Source organism: Heterodontus francisci, chromosome 24 (assembly GCF_036365525.1).
Source record: "Heterodontus francisci isolate sHetFra1 chromosome 24, sHetFra1.hap1, whole genome shotgun sequence".
Lineage (NCBI taxonomy): Eukaryota > Metazoa > Chordata > Chondrichthyes > Heterodontiformes > Heterodontidae > Heterodontus > Heterodontus francisci.
The window spans coordinates 58,029,361-58,052,903 of record NC_090394.1 but is presented as its reverse complement, the minus strand read 5'-3'; the positions used below and the strand labels follow the sequence as shown (position 1 = coordinate 58,052,903).

General features: G+C 42.1%; 1 protein-coding gene across 2 annotated transcripts in view; it reads right to left on the bottom strand.

Moving 5' to 3' along the window:
- Window positions 1-23,221, bottom strand: part of ercc4 (excision repair cross-complementation group 4) — a 38,013-nt gene extending 14,792 nt beyond the window's left edge. The window contains exons 1-7 of one of the 2 annotated variants that reach the window (XM_068056254.1): window positions 23,015-23,221; window positions 16,681-16,861; window positions 14,828-15,023; window positions 10,074-10,281; window positions 7,559-7,739; window positions 2,833-2,964; window positions 897-1,010 (exon numbers count right to left, since the gene is read on the bottom strand). In XM_068056254.1, the coding sequence (XP_067912355.1) occupies window positions 897-1,010; window positions 2,833-2,964; window positions 7,559-7,739; window positions 10,074-10,281; window positions 14,828-15,023; window positions 16,681-16,861; window positions 23,015-23,188 (1,186 nt within the window). In that variant the 5' untranslated portion in view covers window positions 23,189-23,221. Of the gene's footprint in view, window positions 1-896; window positions 1,011-2,832; window positions 2,965-7,558; window positions 7,740-10,073; window positions 10,282-14,827; window positions 15,024-16,680; window positions 16,862-23,014 lie in introns of those variants that run through there. The other variant, XM_068056255.1, reaches the window with a different exon arrangement.
- Window positions 23,222-23,543: the final 322 nt, after the last annotated feature.

Genomic DNA, 23,543 nt, shown 5'->3' with positions numbered 1-23,543 from the left:
CTAGCAGAGTTAAAACAATGAAACTTGATTACCAGTTCAAAACTTCTAATGTTCCAGCCCGGTGATGCAAATAATGCCTATAACTTTAATTGTTACACATTAAGAAGGTTAAAAAAATCACAGATGAGAAAACGCTATTTGGTCCATCAAAGCTTTAGTCCTTTAGTTTGTATTAACTATTCCATCATGGAATCTAATTGAATTTAAAATAATATCAATGTTTTTGCCTGTTACCTTGCTGTCTAGATAATCCCAAATATTTACCATTACAAGTTTTCTTTATATCTATTCTAATTCCATTAATTTCTATTTGTGTCCACTCTGCTTACATTTTATAAGCTTTTTAATTGTTTTCCCACATTATTGAGAGATTGTAAATGGAAATAATGTTTTTACATTCCTGTAAATATCTAAATTTACCACTCCTACTAACATGGATTGTCTTGGTTCATAATATAATAGCTTCACCAGTCAGGTATCTAATTGATTCAAATAGGCCCATCTCATTGTGGGAGTGTAGAGTGTGCATGTTTATACAGTAAATGTAAATGGTATCATTGATATTCCAGCACCAGATTCTTAAAAAAAAGTATTAATCTCATGCGCAATAAAATGAAATGTCTTTCACATAAACATGTACTTGACTCATAAATCATTTAATAATTTTGAACAAATCCAATTCTCATCCAATATTTCAATTACAATTTCTCTGTGTGTTCCAATCCCAGCTGTCCCATAAAATCTTTCAAAATCCTTAAAACATTTGAGGTAGAAGCCTACACCATCTGGAGTTGTCATTCTCACAGGATTCCTACAATCAGTACTAATATATGCATTCTGGAGTTAGACAAATGAAAACAAGGTGTTCAATTCTTCCAGCTGTTTAGACAGCTTACCCCCTGAGTCTGTCAATGCTTCATTGGGCTCATTTTCCCTTTTGATTTCTGTTAGCACTTCACTCAATGCTTCCCACTTTGGGTTTGTCTCCAGGACAAGATCCTTCTTTTCCTCTAAATAAAAGCAAAACACAAACACTGGTTCATAGAATCACAGGAAGTTTAAGGCACAGAAAGAGGCTACTTTGCCCATCGTGTCTGCGCAGCCGAAAAAAATAGCCACCCAGCGTAATCCCACGTTCCAGCATTTGATCTGTAGCCCTGCAGCTTACGGCACTTCAGGTGCACATCCAGGCACCTTTTAAATGAGATGGTGGAGTTGCGGATAATGATGTGGATTGTCAGAGGATACAGCAAGATATAGATCGGTTGGAGACTTGGGCGGACAAATGGCAGATGGAGTTTAATCCGGACAAATGTGAGGTAATGCACGTTGGAAGGTCTAATTCAGGTGGTAGGTATACAGTAAATGGCAGAACCCTTAGGCAGAGAGATCTGGGCGTACAGGTCCACAGGTCACTGAAAGTGGCAATGCAGGTGGATAAGGTAGTCAAGAAGGCATACGGCATGCTTGCCTACATCGGTCGGGGCATAGAGTATAAAAATTGGCAAGTCATGTTGCAGCTGTACAGAACCTTAGTTAGGCCACACTTAGAATATTGCGTGCAATTCTGGTCGCCACACTACCAGAAAGACGTGGAAGCTTTGGAGAGGGTACAGAGGAGGTTTACCAGGATGTTGCCTGGTCTGGAGGGCATTAGCTATGAGGAGAGGTTGGAAAAACTCGGATTGTTTTCACTGGAACGACGGAGGTGGAAGGGCGACATGATAGAGGTTTACAAAGTTATGAGCAGCATGGACAGAGTGGATAGTCAGAAGCTTTTTCCCAGGGTGGAAGAGTCAGTTACTAGGGGACATAGGTTTAAGGTGCGAGGGGCAAAGTTTAGAGGGGATGTGCGAGGCAAGTTTTTTTACACAGAGGGTGGTGAGTGCCTGGAACTTGCTGCCAGGGGAGGTGGTGGAAGCAGATACGATAGCGACGTTTAAGAGACATCTTGACAAATATATGAATAGGTAGGAAATAGAGGGATATGGGCCCCGGAAGTGCAGAAGGTGTTAGTTTAGGCAGGCATCAAGATCGGCGCAGGCTTGGAGGGCCAAATGGCCTGTTCCTGTGCTGTACTGTTCTTTGGCAGAGCACATAGATACTGACTTTTAGCCAGCTAAAAGTTTACAGTCTATCAGAGCAATCGTCAGTGATCAGTTTCAGCTTCCCACTACTTGTCCAATCAGGTGCACCTAATGGCTGGGGGTGGGGGTGGGGGGGGGGGGGGGGGGAGGAAGGTGGGGGAAGAGGGGGCTGGAGCAGTGTGGGAAAGAATTCGAAATCCCAGTAACCGTTATCTCCTTCCAGATTCTGCAAGTGAATCAGGCTGGCTGGTCAATCATCAAAGACACTGCACATCTGCCTGGCTTGGGTGTCAAATTACCAAGTCTGCCAAACTTTCATTGCTAGGTGCATCATCCTGAAGTCACCTTGGCCCCAAAGAGCCCTTGCTTTACTTCTCCCTCCTCCCCAGGAGGATAGTCACTAATGGTTCATTAGGCAACTGCAAAGCATAGGTTTGAGCCTCTCCCAGATAGATTGCAGGCAAAAGAAACTCCTCACAAGCAGAATGGTGGGTGGCTTGACCAACCATAAAAAGTGTTAGTGCATTGTTAGTTCTCTTGACCACAGCACAATGAAGAATGCTCACAGAACACAATATGAAGAAACCACTGGGAATCAGGATTTCTCACCCTCTGCAAGTCAAAATTCCCTGTAACCAAAAAGGTAATCCTGGAAACATACAAAGGTTTCCCACAGCAAGCAGCAAAAGGAACCTCAATTCATTTGAAGCCTTCAAGGCAGTGGTGACGAAAATTATATATACACCTGTCTTGTCCGTTTCCTTTGGTTCAGTCTTTGCCACATTTCCTGAGTTTTTAAGCTTCGCCTCAGGACGCTTGTACACTCTGGCTCGAGCATTCACAAACATCGTATTACTGGCATCCAGAAATAACCAACCTGTCAACACAAAACAATATTCATTAATTATGCTTTATGGCATCAAATGGGTCAATGTTTCATCATCTAGTCAAGGATACAATATCAAGGAAAGCTGGATGCATGATGCCACCTTCTGTACACTGGTGGTTCAGCATCATTGACTGCTTCTGTAGGTGAGCCTTTGCCCTACACATAACAAACAGTGCTTTCACTTGTACTGATATTTAGCATTCTCAGGATCAGACAAGTAATCAAACAACTCTGCCAGTGGCTGTCAAAGTTAGTACAGCTCTCAACGTTACACCACTGGCCCCTTCCAAGTTGCAACTGGCGACTTCTGCAACAGCAGCCAGGGTGCCATCTGGTCCTGCATAGGACACCAGTAGCGAGGGGTGGATGCAGGAAAAATCACAGGAAGCATTCAAGGAATATATTAATGATAGCAATGTCTCATTGAAGGTATTTCCCATTGTAGCTATACCAGGTTAAGCCATGAATTTCATGAGAACACATTTTATTTTGCCAAACTCAGCTTTTTGATCTCTTTTTCACAGTACTCAATGTTTTTAATAAATGCATTTTTAAATGCTGATGTCTACAAAACTGGCTCAAGATACTTAACAAGACTCTAAAATATAACTTAACAAAAAGTGAGTTGATCAGTCTGCCAGCACCATGGTAATATCCATTATTACTGCTGCTAATTCCCATCAAAACTGCAGCAACTGCAGCTAGGAGAGGGAGGACAGAATGGGGACGAATGTCTTCCATCAGTCACCCTCCACAAACTGACTTGTCCAAAATGCATTAGTGAACCAGCATTAGTGAACCAACTGTGTTTTTACAACAAAACAAGCTGCTACTTTTACTGGCATTGATTTTTTTACTTCCAGATTTTTGTTTAAACTGGATTCAATTTCTCAAACTGCCATGGAGGGAATTGAATTCACATTCTAGATTATTAATCCAAGCCTCTGGATTACTGGGCCAGTAAAATAACTACAACTACATACTGTGTCTGTTCCAAATTTGCTTGGCAGCTAAAGCCCAAGTACCAGTCTTGTCATAAATCAAAGAAAATTGCATGAGGGCACCTGATAAAGTTAGTAAGATGAAACAAAGCGAAGAGGGTTTCCTGTCTGATCCTGAGAATGCTAGATATCAGTACAAGTGAAAGCACTGTTTGGTATGTATGGGGCAAAGGCTTATCTACAGAAGCAGTCAATGGTGCTGGAAAACCCCACACAACAAAATGAAGTAAACAGCAACTTGGATTTATACTACACCTTTAATGCAAAAAATGTATCAAAGTGTTTCACAGAAGTGCAATCAAAAAAAAGCTTAAAAACTTCTAAAACATTACAGTGATTTATTCAGCCTACTGGCACACTGACAGGACTAAGTGAAATGCCAATACCCTGGTGAAATTGCAAATTGGACAGATTTGGCCCGATTAACCAATTATCCCACTTCAGTTGACTGTTCTGCTTATGATCTCCCCAGTCAATGAAGATTTCTATGTGCTGTTAGATTCAATTGTTGGAAAAATGGTTGGATGACTGAATTTCATAGCTGACTAGAATCCCAGTCGACTGCAGAGATCACGAAGTCAAGGAAGTGCAGAAACAGAAGTAAACTGTGAAACTATAGCTGCTTTCAGATTTTGAGCTAAGTCTGGGAAGAGTGACCCAAATGCACAATTCACCCACACTTGCATCCTACTAGTGTCGCCAGTGATCACAATCATTGGGAACCAAAGGTAAAAAGTTATCTGCTAGGCCTGCCTGTTAAAAATTAATTAAAACTTGTAGAAAAATGTAATATAATAGTGCAGTTTATTGAAGTTGCTTTCATATTATTCTTGTGCTATCAAAGGTAACCATAAGCTGAATGCTTTGAAATCAGTGGGCCAGAAACAGGCTGTTCCAATGAAACAGCAAAATCCCAGAAATGACATCATGATACAATCACTCATACGCTGTCAACGACCGAGTGCTGAAGACTGGCACATTCCAAGGCCCCGGACTACATGCTGAGGGATGCATAAAAACTGGGGCAGTTGCCGCAAATGCTCAATGGGGAAAGGCCACTGTGTAAGGCCCTCCTGCCATAGAATGCTGAGTGGCTGGAAACCATGTAAAACCCGTGGGCTGTATGCACCACAGAATGTGTGACATGAAATTAAATGTACATTGTAAATATAACCAGCAATGGCAAGTGTCGTGAGGCACCTCATGTACTTCAAAGAAATTAATCTGTATTGTACTTTATGAATGCCAAATTTGAACTGTTATGTAATGTACTTTAACAAATTTTATGAATAAAGTATATTTCTGGCACAAAAAAAAATCACTCACTCATACGCATGCATTAATTCCCTGTAGTGGGACCACAGCATCCTGCGCTGCTAACAGCATGAAGCCAGTTTGCACAAGCAACAGGTAGCAGGAAGACTTCCTTTACAGGGAGACTGCACTTTTACGATATAAATGTGGAAGAATGAATTGGCCAAAATCATTCAACAAAGATAAATTTAAAAAATTCATACACGTAGAGGTTTGTTAGGAAGTGGCTTGCCCTACAGAAACACTGGTGGGAGCAGAATCCATAACAGCTTTCAAAAGTGGTTAAAATGTGTAAAAATGTTATATGGTATGGAGAAAGGGAAAGGGAATGGAATCATGTGGATAGCTCCTTCAGAAAGCTGGCACCAGTGAGATGGAATGAATTGTGTCCTTTGGTGCTGTAAAATTCTATGATACAGAAAGCTGAGATGCAGCCACAGCAGCTATTACGCTTCCAGTGTAACCATAGAAGGCTGACATAAATATGGACATCTTTTATGGCGCTGCCCAAGTTATAACCTTGTAGAAGCCAACAGCCCACTATACCTATCCGAGAATCATAGAACGTTTACAGCACAGAAAGAGGCCACTTGGCCCATCGTATCTGTGCCGGCTGGAAAAAAAAAAGAGCCACCCAGCCTAATCCCATTTTCCAGCATTAGGTCCGTAGCCCTGCAGGTTACGGCACTTCAGGTGCACATCCAGGCACCTTATAAATGAGTTGAGGTTTTCTGCCTCTACCAACCTTTCAGGCAGTGAGTTCCAGACCCTCACCACCCTCTGGGTGAAAACATTTTTCCTCATCTTCCCTCTAATCCTTCTACCAATCACTTTAAATCGATGCCCCCTAGTCACTGACCCCACTGCTAAAGAAAATAGGCCCTTCCCATCCACCCTATCCAGGCCCCTCACTATTTTGTACATCTCAATAAATCTCCCTTCAGCCTCCTCCTCTGTTCAAAGGAGAACAACCCCAGCCTATCCGATCTTTCCTCATTTTTGCAATTTTCCATTCCTGGCAACATCCTCGTAAATCTCCTCTGTACCCTCTTTAGTGCAATTACATTTTTCTGTAATGAGGTGACCAGAACTGCACACAATACTCAAGTTGTGGCCTAACTAATGATTTATACAGTTCCAGCATAACCTCTCTACTCTTATATGCAATGCCTCAGCTAATAAAGGAAAGGATTCCATATGCTTTTTTAACCACCTTAATAGACCTACTACCTCTTGGATCTGTGGACATACACTCCAAGGTCCCTCACTTCCTCTACACCTTTCAGTATCTTCCCAGTTGTCTTGTTTGACCTCCGAAATGCATTACCTCACACTTCTCTGGGTTAAATTCCATTTGCCACTTTTCTGCCTGCCTGATCAGTCCATTGATATATTCCTGCAGTCTACAGCTATCCTCCTTGCTATCAACCACACGGCCAATTTTTGTGTCGTCTGCAAATCTTATGCCATAGAAGGTGTACCCAGTCATGAAATAACATAGAATGTCAAACTAGTTGGCGCAATGCAAGCTGTCTTGCAAAGGTCCTCCCCACCCCCGCCACACTAAAAAGCAGATATACTTCATGTAGTGATCATCACTCAGAATTTTTGGACTGCTCATGGTCAGACTTGCTCATTATATCTGACTAGCACCATTAGAATGCCTGTGCCCAATGAATTGATCTGAATATACAGTTCTTTCTTTGACAGACATGAACATAGTTCATCTTCCTATCTCCTTCAAGAGTACTTCAATGGCTGTAAAGTGCTTTGGGATGTTGCAAAGTTGTGAAAGGCGTTATATAAATGCAAGTCTTTCTCTTCATTTTTCCTTTGCCTATCAAGATTGACTGTCCTCAAATGCAGCCTTTGCTCATTGGCGGCTGCCTGTTTATCCTTCAAAGATAAGAGAAGGAAAGAACAAGACTATTAAATTGATCTTATTTGTTGTTAGGCAACTAACATTGGATTGAAAGAATGACCTTGGTAATTGTAAACCTTCTCCTGCCCCACATATTTTAGCACCATTGCCTTCTAATATACTAAGTGCCAGGCAGTGCTGAAACAGTACAAGGCAGGATTCACCATGGGGAGGTTTCATAAGATGAACGTTTTCCCAAAATCAGAAACAAACATTTCTCTGAGAAATGGCCAGAGTGCCAGCAATTTGTAAAGTGTAGATCGTCAATTCCGTGGTTGATCATGATATCTTTTCTGGACAATGAACACACTACCAGTAGAATTTTCAGACTTAATTTTACAATTACCCGAATTTTTTCCAAAAGCTTTTTCAGTGGCTCGAAGAGACTCTAGTAGATTGAGGAAGGTAACGCAGTCATACTGGGTCAAATACTCTAACAGGGTGCGAAGAATCTTCAAGTCCTGTACCAGAGACTTGGTTTTTGCACCAAGTTGGTGCCAGACTGGGTCCAAATAGTAACACATTGCCTGTAAAGTAAGAAAACAGCAGTCATTAAAAAAAGTAAAAGCATTCATCACTGAGGCAACATAAGGGCAATGGAAGCTGCGATTGAGTAACCAACGATCATAGGTCTCTGAGTCTTCCTGGATGTAGTTTGCTGTATGTTTTGTCAGTCGGCTGACACACAGATTGGGGCAGTATTAGAGTATATGTACTAGATCTTTCCTATTTTGGCCAGATGTACGAGGACTTGTTTCTGCTTTGTTGACAATCAACATGATAGATTCAGCTGATTATTTATTTTGATACTGGCTCTTCAGATTACCTGCAATATCATACAGCTGCTGAATGTAAGCAAACTCAAAATTAAGTAGCTATGTCCAGGTATTTTGTTTTCTTACATTCAAAAAGGTTATTAGTACAGGACCCACATTCTGATAAACTACTCTCAAAAAAAATCCCTTCATGGATAGCCTGGGTGTGGATTTATGAGTTTTTTCCCCACACCACACTGATGTTTCATTATTGTATGATATTTCAGTTCTTCCAAACAAATGTTGATACACATTATAGACTTTGAAGCAACTTGGATGATCACATAAAACTTAGTTATTCCTCACTAGGGAACTCTGATACTATAATCTTGGGTACAACATGGATCATATTGCTGAATCATGAAATAGGATTTCTAATATTTCACGATGAAATAATCAGTATGATTTATATTAAAAGACGACTTATAAATTAAATTTTACTTTTGAGGAATTAAATTCTCTTAGCAGAAGTGCAGAATGTGTGTATTCAAGACAGACGATACAGTTTGTGGAATGTTGCTTATTGCATCTCACCTTGTCTCTAAACAATGAAAGACTTGTTTTGGCTACTCGACTGGTCAATCACTGGGGAGAGGACCAGTGTTTAAGCTGCTGGCTTTCCAGTCCTGGTTCGGGAACAAAAGCCAGAAGCACATGGTCTAAAGCTGTATGTTGAGTAAAAGTCTGGAAAAGATACACACTTTGGAGAGAAAATTCTCTCGCATTAAGTTCAGAACCAGTCAGGATCAGAGAAATGACTGACCATTTAGTCCACCATTGGTATGACGAACTGTGATTTTTTTTCTACGTAGAGGGGTTGAATTAACGTGAAGCAACGCAAGATTTACTATGAATGTTACTCAGTACATTTACTTAATTGTAAATTAAACCAGTTTGTTGATTTATATTTGGCTCTGACTCACTAAAGTGTTGATCTGTCCGTCTTTTGGAAAATTGGAGAACTGCACATGGAGGCAATTGTACAATTATGGTATCTGGTTCACATGACAAAAGGTTTTATTGTTATAACCCCGAGGTCATGCTATCATATGACTAGGCATTGGGCAGAAGAAGTAAATACTGGATCATAATGGGTGTGGTATCCATTTATGGCAAGACTGGTGAAGGTGAATTGGAGAAAGTATCTAGATTAGGCTTGAAATGTGTAACAGAGAAACATTACAAAACTTTTTCCCAAGTACATTATTACAGATAGGTTGAGTGTATCCCATATCAAGGCCGTAGATTTTGCAAATTCACACTCTGGAAGCACACTGTGGAGAATTTGGGCACAAAGATCGGCATACCCTGCAGAGATTTTCTGCCAATTAGTTTATTGGATGGAAAATTCAATGAATTCCCAGGATATGCAAATTATGAAAATCGACCCTCATATATTCTCTAAATAAAAGAGGTGATATCTTCCGGTCAGGACGTGGTTTGCACAGTATGCAAATCTTTATAAAACTCAGAACAATTTCGTTGAGGGGCAGATGCAGGATCCAAGTGTCAAAGTGTAAGATGATGAGGTACAATGATCAAGTCTTATTATTCAACTTCAATCACTAGAGGCTGCTTCAAGCTGCAGAAAAAACTCAAGGTTTCAACAGTTACATTTCATTTAAATTTTTTTTGTAAGCTCAGAGGTCAATTTTAGCAGGTCTTTTACCCTATTTAAAAGTCTATTTGTATTTTGTAGAATTAGGCACTTCTGGAATGGTTGAATTCCTACCAATTACTCAGGCTGAGCATCAGCCTGTACAGGTTGAAAAATAATGGAGAGTGAATCGCCACATGGCAAATTCCAACTCTCAACTGTGCTGTCCTGGTAATGCACAAAGTGGAAATGAGATCCTCTCCACTGTGAGCAAGGAATTAACTAAAAGAAAAGAGAAAAATGGAAAATGGAGGCATTATCACCCCAAACAACTCCAGATCACCCACCAGCTCATGAGCACCACTTGCTGAAACCTGGCAAGTCCTTTTAAACAGGGAACAGGATGCAGAGACCAAAACACTTGTTTGAAAAAATTCTGAAGCGCAAACCTTTTCAAATGACTTCCCAACAGCATTCTCAAGAGACAGCTCCTCAACATCCAACGACGGATTGTAGCGTTTAAGTTCTTTTAAGCAGGCGTTCATTATGTCCATTATAGCAGTCTGGATAGCCAGCATGGCAGGCGTCAGAGATACGTGCAATTCCATTACTTCAGGTTTGTGCCTCTCTAGGAAAGAGCTGACCGCTATATGGAATCTAACAGGACAGATAAACATACCAGTGAAAGACAGCAAGGTAGATGCAGGGCACAGGCCTCCAGTAAACAGTTCTTTAGGATAAGTAATTCCATCAGAAAATATTTATTTTCCTATATGAGGCCAAATTACTCTGCCAGAAATGGCAGAGACACTAAATCAGTACTTTGCCTCAGTTTTCACGGTGGAGAACATTAGTACCATCCCAATAGTATCAGGTAATGCAGAGGTTATAGAAAGGGAGGAACTTAGAACAATCATCATCACTAGGGAAAAAATACTGAGCAAACTATTGTGGTTGAAGGCAGACAAGTCCCCAGGGCCTGATGGCCTACATCCTAGGTCTTAAAGGAAGTGGCAGTGGAGATAGTGGATCCATTGGTTCTAATATTCCAAAATTCTCTGGATAAGGGAAAGGTTCCAGTGGATTGGAAAAAAGCTAATATAACGCCCTTATTCAAAAAGGGAGGAAGGCAGAAAGTAGGAAACTATAGACCAGCTAGTTTAACATTTGTCGTTGGGAAATTATTAGAATCCATTATTAGGGAAGTAATAATAGGACATTTAGAAAGTCAAAACTCAATCCATCAGAGTGAGCGTGGTTTTATGAAGGGTAAATCGTGTTTGACTAATTTGCTAGAGTTCTTTGAAGCTGTAACAAGTAAAGTGGATAATGGGGATCCTGTAGATGTAGTTTATCTGGACTTCCAGAAGGCATTTGATAAGGTGCTGCACAAAAGGTAAGTTCACATGGGGTTAGGGGCAATTTATTAGCTTGGATAGAGGATTGGATAACCAACAAAAAACTGAGAGTCAGGATAAATGGGTCTTTTTCTGGTTGGCAAGATGTAACTAGTGGGTTGCCACAGGGTTCGGTCCTCGGGTCCCAACTATTTACAATCTATATTAATGACTTGGATGCAGGGATAGAAGGTACTATAGCCAAATTTGCAGATGACACTAAAATAGGTGGGACAGTAAGTTGCAATAAAGAAATAAGAAATCTACAAATGGATATGGATAGATTAGATAAATGGGCCAAAATTTGGCAGATGGATTTTAATGTGGAAACGTGTGAGGTTATCCATTTCGGTTGGCAGAATAGAAAGGCAAATTATCTAAATGGAGAGAAACTTCAGAGTGTTTCAGTGCAGAGGGATCTGGGTGTCCTCGTGCATGAATCGCAGAAAACTAGTTTGCAGGTACAGCAGGTGATAAGGAAGGCAAATGGAATTTTGGCATTTATTGCTAAAGGAATAGAGTATAAAAGTAGGGAAGTGTTTCTGCAACTGTACAAGGCATTAAAGAGACCGCACCTGGAGTATTGCGTACAGTTTTGGTCCCCTTACTTGAGAAAGGATGTAGTTGCATTGGAGGCAGTTCAGAGAAGGTTCACTAGATTGATTCCAGAGATGGGGGGCTTGTCTTATGAAGTGAGATTGAGCAGCTTAGGCCTTTGCTCTCTGGAGTTTAGAAGAATGACAGGAGATCTAATTGAGGTATATAAGATGATTAAGGGGATTGACAAAGTAGACATAGAGAGAATGTTTCCTCTTGTGGGGCAATCTAGAACGAGAGGCCATAGTTTTAGGTTAAGGGGTAGCAGATTTAAAACAAAGATGAGGAGAAATTACTTCTCTCAAAGGGTCGTGAATCTGTGGAATTCACTACCCTAGAGTGCAGTGGATGCCGGGACATTGGGTAAATTTAAGCAGGAGATAGACAGATTTTTAATTAGAAATGGGTTGAAGGGTTATGGAGAACGGGCAGGAAAGTGGAGTTGAGGTCGAGATGAGATCGGCCATGATCGTATTGAATGGCGGAGCAGGCTCGAGGGGCTGAATTGCCTACTCTTGCTCCTAGTTCTTATGTTCTTAATACCAGTGTTCCAAGTTTATGAAAAATTTTCATTTTATACCCAACTGTGATTAAATTCATTTCAACAAGCTGGTTATCCCGTGTTGGAAATTTCCAAATAGGTATTTTGGTTGGAAAATGTAGCTAATGCAGCTCCAAGAAAAGCATATTCAAAACTGGATACAATGCCATTTAAAATGTTTAATTCTATGACTGAATTGGAGGCCCAATAACTTAATCATGTTGTTTAAAAACAGTTCTGAATTTCAGACACTGAAAGTCAGCAAGGATTTTGGCACCAGCATTTAATATTATTATAGCATTATGAACATTTTAAAGTAATAAACATACATGAATAACGTCACCTCCTATTAAGAGTAAATGATCTAGACATTTGCTATGGGTAACTGCTAGAAATTGAATGTGAGCTCGAAGGGAATATTTTAAGAGTTTGAATAGTTCCCTTCATTTTGGGTTTTGGATTAGGATAGTGGCAAGATTAGATTTTTTGGGGGGGAAAACCTAAGTGTCGAAGCCACAGTGCAGATCATTTAGACTAACATTTTACGTAGCAATGCTCTCTAGTATACCTGCTCTTGTGAGAGGGTCCAACACTCTATTGGTTAGGATCCTACTCTTATACTGCGTTAATGTGATGGTCATTGTAACAAGCACTTAGTACATAAAATGCATGACTCTTAGGAACCCTAAAAATAATGTACATGCTATAATGGAATAGCACATTTATATTAAAAGTCAAGTAATAGTTTAGAGGACAGACTACAAAGTCCAAACAAACATTCTATTTAGTACACAGGACACATCTTCAATACCCAGCTTCTGTCAGCAATTCATCTTCATCATTTCAGCTGTACAAGTTTCAAAGTGGATTTTTTTCTAACTGAGACCAGCGGTAGAAAGAGCCTTTTGTTGGCAGATCAAGATATTAAAAGATCAAATGTCCTTCCAGTGCCTGAAATATTAAATATGAGTTTGGTGTTTTTTTTCTTTTCTTCTGTTCTTGGAGTGCAAGCTGGAAGTTAACTATGTAGAACACACCTCTCCTGTTTACTCACCTTGTCTCAATTAACTATAATTGTAAAGTCTTGCCTTGACCATACATTTTATGTATATAAAAGCACCCAGCCAAAGTGAAGTAGGTTAAAGAGTTGAAATTCAGATAAATCAGCCATGTTACAATAATTTCACAGAATTCTTGAGCTTCCTTTGAAACAAAGAACACTGTGGAGATTCTTTTGAAACTTAAGGACACTGTGTTGCACACTATGGGCTGAATTTTACCAGCCCCTTGATGCTGCGAGTCGTGGAGGCTGGTAAAATTCTGCAGGGAGAGGCCCGCCTCGACCCGTGACGTCAAGAAGGGCCCGCCGCATATTACCGGCGGCGGGGGGACCTTGGTGCAGCCCTCCCCGACCCCCCGGCGGCGGGCCCTTCATCTTCATATGTAGATTGCAATTAAATACATTCAAATTGACGTACCTGCCGTCCCACGTCGATTTTACAGCCTCTGTAGGCCTTCGGAACTCCGCATGGAGTTCTGAGGCGAGAACCTGGTGGGGAGGGGAGTAATAAAAATTTCAGGGCAGGAGGGGTGGAGTAGTGGGGAAATCAATTTTTACTGGATGTGGGGATGATGGGAAGGGGTTGAAGGGCAAAAGATTGAAGGTTGGAGGGGGATGTTCAGGTATTTGAAATATCAATTGATGGTCATTTCAGGCAATGAAATAACCATTGGGGGGCTTGGGGAAGGGCCTCCATCATAATTTTACATTGAATAAAATCAGTAATGTTTTCCATTTAAGAATTAAAAATAATTGTAAGGGCTTAAAGCCCTTTAAAAATGGCGTCTGCGCAGTGGCACCGGAGTCGTTGCCAGGGACAATGCAACCACCCCCTCTAAGTCATCGGGGCCCGCTTCTCCGCCTCCTTTATTTAAATGAGCCCCTGTGCATAATATCACGGGGGCTCAGCGGCTACCGCTGAATGCAAACACGCCGCAGTGTTTATAGGGCGCCGCTGCGGAGTGCAGCACACAAATAAAATTCAGCTCTATGTGTTCTAGCAGTAATGGGCTTGGGAAAAAAAACTATGTATCAGGTTTATATATACTCACCTATTGCTGTATTATCTACTGTCCAAGGAGGCAGACAACACTGCCTAGTCAGTAGAGGAAAGTTCTGCTACATGCCCTGGCAGTGCTTTGAACTCCTGGATATTGTTTTGATTCCAAGTGGAACCACCATGTGTCTCCAATATTAGAACACTGCCCTGGGTGGGTTTTATGAAGTTAACACAGTTGTACTTGCTTTGGACTCAGTGGCTTCACACTGGGACCTTTGCAGCACAATATCTGTAAATATGGAACAAAAATCTCCAGTAGAACATTGGTACTTCATCTGTTAACCTCTTAAAACAGTAAAGGGCTACACTCAATAGATAAAATAATAATCCTTTTGAAACTTGCTTTTCCCATTTGGATGAAATGACCAAAATGAGTTAGTACTGGAATCAATGGAGAAGCAGTAATCTGTGCATCGAATAGAAGTTTGGGGAAGCCCAAAGAACCCTTTAAATTGCCAAAATAATGTGTTTTAAAGGATTTTGACAGATGAACTCCATTTGTGTCAACAGGCAGTGCAGGTTATGCTATTTCTCTTTACTGTGCTTACCTGGGCCACAGGTACAGCTTTCGAACAAACAAGATTCGCATCACTCGCTCCACCCGACAGAATCCGAGACTAAAGGCCACTGCATTGTCCGTGAAAGCCTTGATAAAACCCTGTTTGTTCTTCTGTCGATAAAGCCGCAGAATAAATGCTTCCTGACATGATTCAATGATTCTGTGAGCTTTGTATACTAAAATACCTGCAAAGATGCAAAGTATTCCAGCAGTCACTTTATCACAGAAGACATTTATGCAACTGAGTCAGGTCCAGGCAATCTGGTAGTATGGTGTAAATATTATGAAATTTTCTAAAACAGAGACCTGACTCTATACATCATACAGAACAGTTATCTAGAATTTAATAAAGTGCTATATCTGGGATTTTACAGATTTATATTTTCAGTTATGAAAGCTGACACCATCAATAGTGTTGGAGGAGGGTATCAGAGTATTAGTCCTCTTTCTGATGAATGCTCACGTAGGATGATTAACCCTTTCTGAGGCAAGTCCTTCAGTCCCCTAAGGAGTGGCCGACAGCAAAGGCCGGCTCGGGTCTGCAAATAAAACTCGACCTGAGCCCGACAGAACCACATCCGACCCAAGCCCGACCCGGCCAGAGTCCTTTCATTTTTTCCCGCGCCCGACCCGACCATCAGTTAACCTAGCTTCCGTTTTTCACCTTGTTTCTTATCTGCACAAGCTTAAAAAAACTGTAACTAAACAACCTTTCAAGTCTAAAAAGTACATTAACATTGCAGCCACGTACCGGAGGTGGTGATAGAGTGTGTCCGACCCAGCCCGAACCGACCCAAACCCGAATGCCCGACCTGGAAGAGCAACCTGACCCGAACCCAACACATGTCGTCGGGTCCTGTCGGGTTCGGGTCAGGTAGCCACACTCGAGGTGACAGTATCCAACCTTCCCTGTGCTTACCACAGCGCAATCTGGCAGCTATCCACAATACCAATCCCTCCATTTTATTGACCATTTTGAATAGAGAGTCTGAATAGAAGAGGGCAAGTCTAGACTTCGAATGCTTTACAGATGGAAAGCTTTTTTTTAAAAAAAAGAGAAAAAGAACTTTGATAACGCAGACAGCTGGCATTTCCCAAAGCTCACTATGGCAAAGTGAAATAAAACTTCTGAAGTTACTTTACTGCAGCAAGAAGAGGTTGCATTATCTAAAGTTTTCTAGTGAATGCATATATTTCAAAGCAAACTGAATACGAGTTGAAATACTTTTGCTTTATTCAGTCACGGGATGTAGGCATCACTGGTAAGGTTGGCATTTATTGCCATTCCTAACTGGCCTTAATTGCATGGCTTGCTAGGCCATTTCAGAGGGCAGTTAAGAGTTGACCACATTACTGTGGGTCTGGAGTCACACATAGGTCATACTGGGTAAGGATAGCAGATTTCCTTCCTTAAAAGGTCATTAGCAAACCAGTTGGGTTTTTACAACAATCCAGTCGTTACAATGTCACCATTACTGATACAAGCTTTTTAGTTGAGGTTTATTTATTAACTTGATTTAAATTCCCAACTGCCATGGGGAGAACTGAAGTCAGCCTCTGGATTACTAGTCCAGTAACGTAATCACTATACTACTGTTCCTTTCTATTTCCACTAAGAATTGCCTCAGAGGACTGCAGGAGAAATTTGTATTTTATTTTTATCTCCTTGGAATTCCACAAGAAGGAAAGCAAACAAAAACAGTTAAAACACTCTGATCAACACCATTCATCTTTCTCACTGACAGGGACTGCTAGGAGGTAGAGCAAGATGAGATAAACTAACATCAGGGCAAGATAAGAGTAATCTGTGTTTAAAGGATTTTTTTTAAATGGACCACTTACCTGTAATAAGATTTGCAGGAATACGATCTGTTAAGAAGTCAACCACTAGAATCCGGCTAGTCACAAACAAGACCCCGCCTTCAGTGTAGACCGTATAACGCTCATTACTTGGAATTTCATTGGTGATAATGCGAGGAAGATGGGACACTCCTTCAGAGCGTAGCTGCTCAATAAAATATTGCTGAAACAGAGAAAATCAATCATCTAACATTTCACTCATTCCTGTGTCATGTAGATGCTATTATGTAGTGAACACTACAAATGTCTCCTTACTTCAACTAATGGCAGGGGTGCTGCTGCATGGAGTGAGGAAGAACCTTTCTATTTCACATCGTAGCAAATTAACCCTCAAAGTGGTGACCAATGGTGTCTGAAAACTGGCAACCTATTATCTGGATTTTTGACAGTTCAGGTTTAAAATAAAGAAAAAATGATATGGGGATAAGGCAGTTGAATTGGGATTACAGCAGATAGCTCCAGTTGAATATCTACTACTGGCATTGGGTGTGACAGGCAAAATGGTTTCATTCCGCTCTGTAATTTCTGATTCTATACAGCATTATACAATCCCTGGACAGGCAAATTCCATGAGAAGGGCAGGGTAGCAGAATAATTCCTTAAGCACATCCATGGCTCCCTTGTTCTTTTCCTCAGGCCTTTCAACAACATGTTGTCATGGTCTTGTAGGTTTTTTCCGGGAATATGCGATTTGCCTTTAAGAACCAGCAAGCCTCAGGAGTTATAGGAAGGTGCATTTTCGTTGCCTTAGAAACAACTATTTGGAGACTGCAATTCAAAGGGTACATTCTCGTTACCATAGATACAGCCACTGGGAGTGAGTAGCAAGCGATACATTTGTTACAATTCAATTTTGAACTAGCTTTTTAGTTGAAGACAGTTTGTTCTAACAGAACACAGACATGGACATAGACAGCTGTGGTGACAGCACCTTGAAAAAGAGCTCTCAACTATTTAAACTGAAGGAATAGGATTTTAGTCTGTTCAATTATTATCTCTCAAAATTCTAAAAAAAGTCAAGCCAAAACAGAGATCGTTGGTAATTTAAACCAAAGGAAGGGAAGTTAGACTGTGACAATTTTTTATCCCTCAAAAACTCTAAAGTCAGATTGATTCTATTGTAAGTGTTTGCAAGCTGTTAATTGTTGAAATTCACTGGAGAAGGAAAGCAACACCTAATACTGAAGTTAGACTACGGACTGTTGTACTGTGGAAGAACCTTTTTTCCCCGCATCGGACGACTGTGAGGACTTCAAGCAACATTGGACTGTAAACTTGCAAGGACTCTAATTTTTTCTATTTTAAATGTTATTTATATCTTCATAGTGCTTAAGAATTTAGTTCTTCTAATTAAAGAGTTAATTTATTAGTTTAGAATTATCAGTTTGTTTCTCCCACCACAGTCTGAATCATATATTTTGATTTGGGGCTTTGACTGGAGCGGTTGGTCGTAACAGTGTCCAGAAGTACATATACCTAATGTATCACGTCTGGAGTTTACCATCGCCCCAGATCACGAAGATATCAGTATCAATTCCTAGGTGAAACACGTTGCACCCAGAGGGGAAACTCTTGGCCAATCAGAGATCCAGGTGCAAATTGTGCTAGTTTTCAGAAGTGTTTCATTGTGCTCAACTTTCTGCTGAACCTCATTTGCATATTGCCAAACACAAAACTTTTCTTGAAGCAGTAGTTGGGCAGCATTTTTGAATGTAAATTTTTAAAAAGCCTGCATTAAAAATATTTCTTGATATATTTAAGAGTGGCAACTTGGCAAAGTTTTATTACTACAGCTGGAAATGGGTTTATCACAAAAAAATAAGCATTTTCAGGTATTGTCTAGTACCTGTGGAGGGAGTGCATTGTAGATTTACTAGAATGATACCTGGACTCCCAAGGTTAAGCTATGAAGAGATTAAACAAACTAGAATTCCTGGAATTTAGAAGGTTAAGGGGTGATTTAATCAAAGTATTCTATATTAAGGGGAACAGATAGGGTAGGTTGGGAAAAACCATATCCCTACTTGGGGACTCTAGGACCAGGAGACACAGTCTAAAAATTAGAGTCAAATCTTTCAGGAGTAAAATTAGGAAACACTTCTTTATGCAGAGCGGTAGAAGTTTGAAACTGTCTTCTGAAATTGACAATTGATGCTAGATCGATTGTTAGTTTTAAACCTGAGATTGATAGATTTTTGTTAACCAAAGGTATTAAGGGATATGACACAAAGGCAGGTATATGGAGTTAGGCTATAGATCAGCCATGATCTCACTGAATGGTGGAACAGGCTCGAGAAGTTAAATGGCCTACACCTGTTCCTATGTTCCTAACACTATTTAAATAACTGAAAATGAATTTTGAAAGCTGTAAAGAACCATTTATTGTTAAATAAGAGCAAAATACTGCAGATGCTGGAACTCTGAAATGAGAACAGCAAGTGCCGGAAATACTCAGCAGATCTGGCAGCATCTGTGTAGAGAGAAACAGAGTTAATGTTTCAGGTCTATGACCCTTCATCAGAATTGGCAAAAGTTAGAAATGTAACAGTCTTTAAGCAAGTGAAAGGGGGGAGGGGAGAAGAACAAGAAGGAAGGACCATTTATTGCTAGATTGGTGCACAATAGTTAGATTCTTAGTAAATTTTTTAAAAAAGCTTTTAAAACATGCCAATTAGTGATCTTGTGCCTAAAAAAAGGTTCAATTTCCACAGCCTCCTCGAAGGCTTGCAAACATGGGCAATTAGCGAAACTCGCAATGGTAACTATTTTGATGTGGGGGACAGCTTTCAGTGTGTTGTTTTTTTAACTAGTGTGAAAGATCACGGAAATTCCTCGGACATTAGCAATGGTTTGAGTAATTTTGGGCAGATTGTGTGCCTCGTGGATACTCCAAGCCAATATATCTAAGGTATTCTGCAATGTGTATCTTCGCTTCAGTATGACTTGCATCTTACAGAAGCTTTGATGCTCTTGAAATGCGTCTATGCGCAGTGGACAGTAATCCAGGGTTGTAATGATGTTCCAAGGGAGGCATTTGAGATCGAGTTGCTGCATGATTCTGCAGGTGATTCAGAACACCAAAGCTGCTGCACTTCATCCAATATACAGACAAAGGGTAATTCATCAGCTTTTGTAAAAAATAGCAAGACCTGTGCAAAACGCTCAGTTACGACTCCCATTATAGTCCATTACATGACAAGAGAATGCAGGCTGCTGAGGCACAAACATCGCCACTCACTGGTCTCCAAGTTGAATTCCAGATCATTTGTCATACCATCTGTTCAGCATTTTCCGTGTTCACTGAACTATCAATATGACAGATCATAGGGCTGGATTTTGTTTTCCTGCTGCATAATAAATGGTGGTGGGCACGCGTGCGGTGCACACTGCGATCTTAAGCCTGGCGGCTCATTAGAATATGCAGGGTGGCCATCCCCCCGCGATCACATGGCGGGGGCAGCCTTGACAACACCATCAATTGTTTCTGTGCAGGTAGGGCGGCACAGTGGTTAGCACTGCAGCCTCACAGCTCCAGCGACCCGGGTTCGGTTCTGGGTACTGCCTGTGCGGAGTTTGCAAGTTCTCCCTGTGACCGCGTGGGTTTCCGCCGGGTACTCCAGTTTCCTCCCACAGCCAAAGACCTGCAGGTTGATAGGTAAATTGGCCATTGTAAATTGCCCCTAGTGTAGGCAGGTAGGTGGTAGGAGAATGGTGGGGATGTGGTAGGGAATATGGGATTAATGTAGGATTAGTATAAATGGGTGGTTGTTGGTCGGCACAGACTCGGTGGGCTGAAGGGCCTGTTTCAGTGCTGTATGACTCTATGAGGTGCTGGCACCATTTTTAAAGGGCTTCCAGCCCTGTGCAGAGAATGCAGAGTTGCACACCCCCCGCCCCCCACTATACTGAAAATAAATGCTTGCCCTGTATCCACCCACCACTAAACTAAAATTGCAGAGTTGACAACTTCCCCCCAGCCACAACTGCACAAAGTGCAAAGTTCACCCCTTTCCCCCACCCACTACCCATAAATTGCAGTATTCACCCTGTCTCTGAGAGGGGGGGGGGGGGGGGGGGGCGGGGTAAGTTGTGGAGGAGGTTGGTTGTTGGGGGAGGGGTGGGTCGGTTGGGGGGGGGTTGGGGAGGTGTTGTGCGTTGGGGATCGTTGGGGCTTTGGGAGTGGTTGGGAATTTGAGGACAGCCCTCCATGGGGCACAGGGTGCCGATCAGGAGGGCTTACCCCAGCCTGCAAGAAGGCTGACAGGTTTTACCTGGCGGTGTTCTTGGGGCCTTTGCCGCCCACCCGCCATGGGTAAAATGCTGCAGTGGGAGGAGGCCCTTAAGTGGCAGTTAACTGGCCACTTAAGGCCCTTGATTGGCCTGGGGCGGGCAGGCCTTTTCTTGCCACCACCCCCTGTAAAATTGCAGTGGAGGCAGGTGTTGGAAATGGCATCCCGCACCTCCCACTCAATTTTTTGGCCCCCACCACCCCCACCCCCCCAAAGGCCTGCTACCCGACCCGAACCTGACGACACGTGTCAGGTTCAGGTTGGGTCGGGCCCCTCTTCCAGGTCTGGCTTTCGGGGTCGGGTCGGGCTGGACACACACGGTAAGTGCTCTGCCGGCAAGTATTAAAAGTAAAAAACTTACCTGAGCTGGGAGTCCAGGAAGAAACTGAGTCTGTGCTGTGAGCATGTGACATCACTATGACATCATCACGCATGCACTGCAGCTTCGTGGAGCTTCCCAGTCAGAAGGTAAGTAAAGGGATGGTCGGTTCGGGTTGGGAGCTGGGCGAAATTGGAGGGACTCGGGTCGGATCCGCTGTGGATCGGTCGGGTTCGGGTCAGGTTCTTTTTCCCAACTTGAGCAGGCCTTTATCCCGCGCCCCCCACCCCCACTCCACCACCACCAGCCCACTCATTGGGGGGTTGTAAAATTCCAGCCATAGCCTTTTGGTCAGACTACACCTTGAGTAATTAAGAAATCATACAAATTCTACTCTGGTCAGACTACAGCTTGAGTACTTCTCCAGTTCCAGTCACCAAGACACAAGTAAGATATTCAGGATCTTGAGGTAAGACCGAAGATCTGTCTATCCCAGCCTTAAATGTACTCAATAATGGAGCATCCACAACCCTCTGGGGTAGAGAATTCCAAACATTCACAACCCTTTGAGGAGAAATTAATACACTCAAAGAGTTGTGAATCTTTGGAATTCTCTAACCCAGAGGGTTGTGGATGCTCCATCATTGAATATATTTAAGGCTGGGATAGACAGATTTTTGGTCTCGCAGGGAATTGGGGATATGGGGAGTGGGCAGGAAAATGGAATTGAAGCCCAGATCAGCCATGATTGTATTGAATGGCGGAGCAGGCTCTATGGACCATATGGTCTACTTCTGTTCTTATTTCTTGTGTTTAAAGAGCCTTTGCATCAATGGACTAAGTTATCAGGAGAGGCTGTGAAAACTTGGGCGTTTTAGGAGGAGAGGTCTGGGGCGGCACAGTGGCGCAGTGGTTAGCACCGCAGCCTCACAGCTCCAGGGACCTGGGTTCGATTCCGGGTACTGCCTGTGTGGAGTTTGTAAGTTCTCCCTGTGTCTGCGTGGGTTTTCTCCGGGTGCTCCGGTTTCCTCCCACAAGCCAAAAGACTTGCAGGTTGATAGGTAAATTGGCCATTATAAATTGTCACTAGTATAGGTAGGTGGTAGGGAAATATAGGGACAGGTGGGGATGTTTGGTAGGAATATGGGATTAGTGTAGGATTAGTATAAATGGGTGGTTGATGTTCGGCACAGACTCGGTGGGCCGAAGGGCCTGTTTCAGTGCTGTATCTCTAATCATAAAGGTTGCGAAGATAGGAAAGAGTATGGAATAGGATGGGTTGAGGAAGTTACTTTAAAATCAACAACAGTTCAAGACTAGTGATTGGGAATGACTATAGAGTTTTTCTGGAAACGAAGCAAGATGAGTCCAATGCCTTTCTCATCCATATTTATCTTACAAAAACAGTATCGCCCAACTACAGAACGGTAAACATTGGCCAAGACGATAACACCACCTGATATAAAACTGGGGTAGATGAAGTACCTAATCCTCTTCCCCTTTCGCATGATGAAACGTGTCACTGAGATAACATTACAGCCTGTCAAGACTTGGAAATTTCTGTCATGTTATAACTGACACACCAACATCTGAAAGCAGCAGGCGATCCCGGAGAGGCCGCGATGGAGGATGCGAAAGGCAGTAAATGAAGAGCCCACAGACAGACAGAGGGACGGACCCGCTCCGCAGGCCCCGCTGCTCTATTTACCTCTTCCGCGACATTCGTGTTGAGCACAAGCACCAGGTTCCCGGGGTCACAGTACAACTTGAGGAAGTTAAAGAGAATCCTGTCCACCCCCATCCCCTTCGCCGTGATGACGAGTCCATCTTCATGGAATAAATCTAAGAAGATCTGACTCTCATGTTCCAGGAGTGGAGTCATAACACCGGCACCTGTCAGTCCCTTCAGTCCCAAAGGTCGACGAGTGGAATCTGGCGGCACAGCGATCCATCTGTGCGCTTCAACATCTGACCTCCGGCGGCAGCGCCAACTGCAGGTCGAACACCGTATACGCGTCTCCTCCTTGTGTTCAGGTATCGCTAAAATCAGATTGTCAATCCTTCACAGTGACCCTGAAGTCCCTGGGAATTGAAGACTAATTTCCTGGACACTGCTGAGCAATCAGGGAGAAATATTATTGGGATATTAAAAAATTGCATGTAACTTTTCATTTTCTTACCTCCTTGACCAAGCTTTTGGTCATCTCACCTAATATCTCGTAATGTGGCTCGGCATC